Consider the following 8,106-nt stretch of genomic DNA (forward strand, 5'->3'; position numbering starts at 1 on the left):
CTGGTACTTTTTCTCAAAATATATAGGTAAGTGACGTAATAAATGGAAAATATATAACTAAATGCTGGGAGGAACAGCTACGTGGATGAACGGAAAGATTCCGATACGAATGAATATATTAACGGGCGGGCCGATGAATAGTTACTCTATATTATGAAAGGAGAAATGAACTGATGAAGCAGAGAATTTTTGAATTATCTTTACGGCAGAGTTTGGCAATTCTACGTGCGTGTTGTAGTCGCTTTTTAATTCAGTACAACGAATCTTTCAATTTCTTAGTGTATTTATTTACTTTTTGGCTTTATTCGTGTATTAATTGTAAAAACCTTTAAAACTTTCTACTGGACATGACTTGTTTAGTTACACCACGTCGTGTGAGAACAGGCCCTGAATCTGAACGACTCATGTCGAGTTGGCTGTGTGATCGTCTTTACCATGTAAAGTGTGCTGGCATTTTCGGCCGTGCTGCTAAAGCAGTCCTCGATCCCTCAAAAGGCTCACGATGATCATGTCCTAACTGTAGAAAGCGGGACATCGATTTCTACAAACTCTTCACGGAGATGAGAAATTGTTTCTCAGATGTGAGCATAAATCTCGGCACCTTCTGGAAGAAATCTGAAATAATTAAGACTAGGTTTGATGAGCGTCGTTACATTGTGCACTCACCTTCTTCCCCAGCTAGCAAAGTTACACCTCGTAGCATAACGTGTGGTTCGTCACCTCTGAGTTCTCCTAATTACGATTCTCCCACCTTCTATATTCTCAACATCTGTGAACCCTGCTGCTCCTAGTACAGATGACGTTTGCTTGAAGGCAGTTTCTCCCAGAAAGGCAATATTTGTGTCAAGACTGGCACCTCATACATCTGTGGATGACATAAAAAGTTATATGGCGGCAAAAGTTCCATCTGTCAACTTAAAGGGTGTTAGCATTTTTAAATTGGCTCCTTCTCAACCTAGAGCAATCTCGTCTTTTAAAATCTTAGTTCCGTAATACTAATGCAGTAGGTCTTTCCCCTTCAAAAAACCAAATATTTCTTCTGGGTCATTATCTCTCATTTATCAAAAAGTTAGATTTAGGCAACCTATTTGACCATAAGTTACGTTCGAATTTGCATATTGAGCTCCCGTTAAGCAAAGCTAGGCCCGCGCTTGGTTTTATAAAGAGATGATGCAAAGAGTTTGATGATCCTTATATTACGGAAAGCCTGTACATGTGACCTATACTTGTGTAGTCTCCTTTATATAGATGCTATGTAGATTTAATTGAATCTGTTCAAAAGCAATTCTTGCTGTTTGCCCTCAGGAATTTGTTTTGGGGCCCGATTGTCTCTCTTGCACCCTATGAATATAGGTTGCTTCTATTATCCTTACCGTCACTTGAGAAACGTTGATTTGTTCTTGGGATTTCCTTTTTTATCAAAGTAATAAATGGCACTGTTGACACGTCCGCATTACTTGGTGAGATCAGCTTTAATGTTTCTAGCCGCTTCTCTAAGCACTGGATTAAGCTTAGTCAATGTAAATATAATTATGAGCTATTTAACCCGCTTAGAGTTATTTGCAGAAACTTAAACAATGTCAATCACTTATTCTCATTATCGGACTCTTTAAAGTCTGTTAAAGCAACTTTTCTTATTATGCTCGATTTACCTATGTCGTACTTAAACTAACATTTCATTCTTAATATTTTATTTGTTATTTAATATAGTATTGTGCTGTTAACGTGTTGGTTGCCAATGGTCATGCATGTTTGCAATGGTTTAGGGGTTCACTTGCAACCTGGATCTGTTGTTGTTGCGGGGGAGCTTCTCTGCTAGCTTTTTTTTTTATTTATGTATACATGAATTATTGTTTTTAAGAATATGGTCGGAAAGATAAAAGAAAGGGAAAGTCCGTCAATAGGGCTAAATGATGGGACTATTAAACAAAATTTACTCTTAACTCATTATCGGACACACATTAAGATATAGAGGAGTACGCAGAGGAGTACGCAGTCAGACCAAAAGTATTATATTTCGGACAATGCCGACGGCATTGTTGCCGGGCTACCGTAAAGCCAAATAGTAAAGAAATAGTTACCAAGCCGGCATATCCGGGTTCAATCCTAAGTCCGGTAGAGGATGCTTTTAATTGCGATTGCTGTGTGCGCGTAGCTATAAAGAGTTCTCAAGCGGTAAAAGCATAGCTCTTACCGATCAGATATACATCTTCAAAGTTGCATTCACGCCCTATCTCTCTCTTCCCATCTAATTTTAATCATAACTGTAATAGACGTATAGAAGACATCCCCTCAGTGATTAGCTCTACATTAAAGGGAAATAAAACAATGATAAAAATAATAATAATGAGGTAGGATCAGCCTCTTCGCCAACGAGGCTTGAATAAAAAGCACTGCTCGAATTACTGGCAAATATACAGAGTTCGATAACAAGATAATAAACCAACTTCTAGATAGTTGGATGGACCGGTGGTAGGGTGAGTGGTTTAGTAGATAGAGACATATAATGTAGAGGATCAATTAACCAGGCTAAAATATATTCGGATAGACGGACGGACTGATGGTATTACAGACGATTACTAAAAATACGTATTGATTACCGAAAGGATACATAAAGGCACACGCAGGACTGGAAATATTATGTTCAAGCCTGAACTGATTCAAAATTTTACTTTAATTGAAAATATATCTTATATATATATATATATATATGTATATATATAAGATATAATAATATATATAAATATATATATATATATATGTATATATATGTATATATATATATATATTGTATAATATATATATGTAATAAAATATAATATAAAATAAATCTTTTAAAGCATAAATCTCGCTATTGCTCACCAAAGATGAATAACATAATAAACTGAAGTATGACGGCTATTATACGGTGAATATTGTTGTTTAATTTCGCTACCCCGTTTCTTTTCTCACTCTACCGCTATTGAACTCTTTGGCATTAAAAAAAAATACAAAAAAAAAAGCACAAAAGTTTCATGGTTTCCTGGGTTTACCTTTTAAATTTCCAACATTACAAAGGCTTCTTCTTATGTCACGTTCTTAAACGTCAATACTCTTATCGCCAGGTATTATTTTTGAAAAATAAAAAGAAAACTAACAATGAAACCCTTTTGAAACAAAGAGCAAAACAAATAACACTCAACAAAAAGAAAGTCGTTTGAAATCGTTTTGCGGATACATTTTATAATTCATTTTCAAAGTTGATGTAGTGAACTGTAAATGTTTTAAAAATTTCAAAAGAAGAAAAAAAAAAAATACACACACACACACACACAAAGAACGATAAGAAATTAATTGCAAAACAAGTATAACATTAATAAAAAAGAATTGTAATAAATTATAAAACAAAAAGAAATTTATTCCTTAGTTAAAAAAAAAAAAAAAAACAAAAAAACTAAAATAACTATTCAAATGAATTCAATTATTATCAAGTGCAAAAAAACAAAATCTGTGAAAACTTGAACAAAAATAACTGGAATGAGTGAATCATACTCAGCCTTAAAGCGATTATTCTTTAGCTTTTCTCCCAACTATAAGGAAAACACTTTTCCCTTAAACCCATTTTATTACATCTAACAGAGACTCGCTAGAGTAAGTGTCATGCGAGTGCCTGGCAAGTGCGATATTTAACTGACGCATTAGCTTGCAATAATTAGCAACCACAGTAAACATGAGATATTGTCATTGACATAGATATAAAGCAGGCTGTGACCACAACCTCAACATCTCTTTCTTTTTTTTCTCACTCCTCTCTGAGTGTCAATGTATTACAGGACTAAGAGACAAACCCTGAATAATTGGTCTGTATAAAAAAAGTCGAACTTCACTCTTGTACAACTTGGTCAAATCATTCCGATCTCTTATCGGATATATATAATTTTTCAAACGGCTACCATTGAGAAAACAAAGTATTAACAAAATATGTAAGACCTTATTTCAAAATAAGGGACTAACAGCGATTTAAAAAGGATGCACAGTTAGTTCAGGCTTCAGCTACATTTCTCTTGATTTAACAAATATCTATACATTACATACTTTTCAATGTTGCTCAATATGATAGTGTTGCATATTTTTAGGTGTTACATAAGATGCGAAAGAAAACGGTACAGTGTTTCAGTTCTTCTACATTGAAACTAAAACTGACGATATGAAAAACGCGGGAGAGAAAAAGAAGATATAAATAAAAATTTTAAAACTAATTTTTTTTCAGTTTCAATTTCAATTTTAAATTTAACGCTTGTAAAAAAGCAAATTGTTTCTCGTCAAACAAAACATCCGAACACAACAAAAAATCACAGCAGAAACAAATACAAAAAAGCCATGAATTATTTAGATGCAATGTTGCGGTGAGTTTTTTGTTATAGGAAAAAATAACAGCAATTAAATGGAAGTAATATAAAATGTATAACATATATAACACAAATGTGATTGCATTTAAAGGCAGAGATCACCAACACATGCCCAACAAGCAAATAAAGTAGAACGCAACAGAATATATTTAAACTAACTTTTAAAAACTAACTTTCAACGCATGCGGTTAGGGCTCTGTGTTGTTATGAAGTCATAGCAACACTGAACAAGCACCACCCTTGTCTAATACATTCTTACTTTTTCTCTCGTCGTGGTTTCTTGTTAACGAACTACAGTCCACTTACAAAAGCAATCGTTTTAAAAACGATGTACAAAAGGGTTGCTTGGAATATTTAAATATCGAGAACATGTTAACAAGTGCTTTATTAACCATAGTTTCTTAAAGACCATTCGTCTACTCATTTCGTCGTACATAAGAGCCAATGAGTAAATGAGTTTAGAAACATGCCACACATGGCTCAAATGTGATCTCATTGAAAGTGATGCCAGTGTAGAGATAGTTTAGGGTGACACATTAATACTCCGCCCGAAGACGGATGTCCGTTCGGGAATGCTGTTGGGTGTGGGAGGTTTAACGCTCTGTTTGTCTCTGCCAGGTGAAAATATAGAGCTAGTGCTACATCGAGTGTATTCATCATCTTTGACTTGGAAACACGCATCGATTGTTTCCTTGGCGAAGCAGTGCCTTTGGATCTCTGGTCTCTTATGACCATGATTGGTTGTAACAGGAGATATCATTTTGCAATATGTCGGCGGGAAAAAAACTAAGCAGAGCCTCTGTCAGATCAACCTTCTCAGTCTCTCATTACATAAGAAAATTGAGAGTGTTAAGAGGATCGGTTCTAGCGCTAGCGAATTGTTATCTCTGGGGCTCTGATTCGTCTTAAATATGACTGGTTCCAACTAGTGACAAGAAGTCACTTCCCATTTACGGGCGAGAAAGTAAATAGAAAGACCCTCTGCAAGGTTCAATCTGGGAGAGGACCCAGTCCTTTAGTTTTGACCTAACAATCTCTAACGCCCTAAAAACGCCCTTTACTCTGATCTCTCCTAATCACGATCGGTTGTCGGATCGTAAATCGTTTACGATCTGTGGGTGAGATTATAAATAAAAAGATCCAGATGTAATCTCTCCATTTATTTTGAATTCACAATCTTTAGAGCGCTAAAAAAAATCAATCGTTTCGCTAACGAAGCGATACATTTCGAATCCCGGGTTCTTCTTAATCGCGACTAACACGAAAAATCTCTTATAATCTGCTGGCGAGAAAATGATTACTGCTCTAGCCGATCGAGAAGGGGTTAAGAAAATCGGTCTTTTCACTGACGAACCGTAATCTCTGTGCTTCTGGTCCTCCTTAACCACCATTAATGGCAGCGCGGGAGATCATTCATGGACTGGGAAATAAACCGGAGAACCCTCTATCAGATTGAAACTCTTAGTTAGCGTCGATATAAGAAATGTTGGCGCCGTATCATTCCATCTGAGATCTTTTGTCAATGAATTCTTATCTCTACATATATGGTCTTCTAAAACGATGATAGATTGTAAGCCGGAACATCACCTGCAATCTGTACATGAGCGTAATGATGTAAAAATAAATAGGAAAATGGCTGGGAAAGTAAGGGAGGATATCGTCCGAAAAAGGGCTAACTCATCAGTTTGCCCTCCTCTGCCTCCTCTTGTCTTGGCTATGTGTTTCTCTAAAGAAATCTTGCTTCTTTTACTTTTAAAGTTCTGAAGAGAATAAAGAACAATTGTGCACCCTTCAGCAAGAATTCTACAATTTTCGTTCGGATTTTTACTAGTACTGGTTTAGACACTAATGCCAAGTTCATTGAGACCATCGTTGCTTCAAGCGAAGCATAAGCATTTATTTAAAACTGTTATGAGACATACTCAGCTCACGATAGCTAAAATATTTAAAAGAAACCAAGTGTGAGAGGCAAGAAAGAAGATAGTTTTTTTAAGAAACTGCTTTTAAGAATCTTCGAGTGGAACGCGAACCATCAGCAATTTTTTAAAATAAGGCTTTATGTAGAAAGCGGTTGGAAGAGTTTTTCCGAACTGAAACGTTTTGAACAGCATTCGCTCTTGAGACAGAACATTCTGGTGCGCCGAATTTCATTAAAACTTGCCAAAAATCGACACATGTAGCTTGAACACTGAAATACAAGGTATATGGACTGACAGAGAAGCTTACGTCGATTCAGAAAGTGATACTGAATAGATCGGTATAATAAGTGACGAATCTATAACATTGTGTACATCCGCAAAAACTTGTTGTACACTTTTATCTTAAGTGATGTAGAATTGGCTTCAACGTCTACGCTAACGTTGTTAAAAAATGTCAAAGGAAAAAGTCTTTAACTGACCGGACTAACACAGTCCAACAAAGATTTTGTTTCACATTTTGGGAGAAAATTAACTAAAATCTTTTCAATTTCTTCAACCTTGCATTAATTGGGCTAGATTCGCAAGTGCCAAGTCGCGCGATCGCGGGTTCGAATCTCAGTGCAGTAAACCTTATAAAAGTGACTATACACTATACACAGTAACTATACATAGTTGCATAGATTTATGTTCGCCTTTAATACTTTGCGTTATAACGTTAACAATTGGATATGCACAACATTAGTAACAGTAGATTTGCCATTCAAAAATTATCCAATAGTTGTATAAATGTGTACATTAGTGTTTCTATATAATAACCATTGAAAAAACTGGTAGCATTTTTTAATTACTTAACACCTACAAATTTTTGCTTACAATATTTTTAGGCTTCACGCATTAGCAAAGCAAAATTTATGGTCTGGAATATTTTTCATGACCGGGAAAATTCTTGGTTTGCGATATTTTTCATGATCGAGGAAATTTTCCATGATCGGGGATGTTTGAATTTGCATTTATTGAAAGCAACTCTGTCTTGGACTTTAGCTCACTTTGCTAATTATTTAAGCCTGAAAATATGCAAGCAAATGTTATCTACTTTGAAACTATTAACTTTACTGCGCTTTAACGATCTTCTCTATCATAGTGTAATTTATAAGTCTTTTAGCCTTAATAGTGTTGCGTAATATGACTGAATGTGTAATTGTAGCCAGAGATGAAAATAAATAAATAAACTAAAACGGAAAAAGGAATTGTTTTTGAGCCGACTTACACAAAATTTGTCCTTTGTGGATCAAAAGTGTTTTTCTTAAATCCAAACGTTCTAGGATTCCGCGGAAGCAGTCGAGTAGGTAAGAAACGTGACCACCAAGTCTGTGTCCGCAGGTTCAAATCTCAATGCGGTAGACCTTACTTTGGTAGTAGTTAGAGTGGATTCGTACTGACCGGGGTTGCCACTCCACCCCTCTTGTTTTCTCTTTCCTCACTTCCCTCCAACCGTCACTATATTGCACATCCCCTATTGTGATTGGTATTGGATTGGATTGGATTGATATTGTGATTGGTCTATATTGAAAAAGGCCCAAAAGTGGTCCTCAATGGGTCGAAAATGTTTTTCTTAAACGAAACCACAAGTACCAGGAGTGCGCATGAAAAGCTCGTAACAATCAAGTCTGTGTTCTCGAGTTCAAATCTCTCTCTTAAACCCAGTCCTAGGAGTGCGCATGAAAAGCTCGTAACAATCAAGTCTGTGTTCTCGGGTTCAAATCTCTCTCTTAAACCCAGTCCCAGGAGTGCGCATGAAA

At 35.8% G+C, this 8,106-nt stretch overlaps 1 protein-coding gene across 7 annotated transcripts in view; it reads left to right on the plus strand.

The window, feature by feature from the left end:
- Nucleotides 1–8,106, plus strand: part of LOC119638468 (nuclear localization sequence-binding protein) — a 255,425-nt gene that overhangs the window by 181,885 nt on the left and 65,434 nt on the right. The window contains exons 1-2 of one of the 7 annotated variants that reach the window (XM_038035269.1): nt 3,330–3,344; nt 4,116–4,385. The exons of 2 other annotated variants lie outside the window; for them this stretch is intronic. In XM_038035269.1, coding sequence (XP_037891197.1) covers nt 4,360–4,385 — 26 coding nt within the window. In that variant the 5' untranslated portion in view covers nt 3,330–3,344; nt 4,116–4,359. Of the gene's footprint in view, nt 1–3,329; nt 3,369–3,432; nt 3,631–4,115; nt 4,386–8,106 lie in introns of those variants that run through there. 4 more of the 7 variants (XM_038035272.1, XM_038035268.1, XM_038035267.1 and 1 more) reach the window with 4 other exon arrangements.

This window comes from Glossina fuscipes, unplaced genomic scaffold (assembly GCF_014805625.2).
Source record: "Glossina fuscipes isolate IAEA_lab_2018 unplaced genomic scaffold, Yale_Gfus_2 90, whole genome shotgun sequence".
Lineage (NCBI taxonomy): Eukaryota > Metazoa > Arthropoda > Insecta > Diptera > Glossinidae > Glossina > Glossina fuscipes.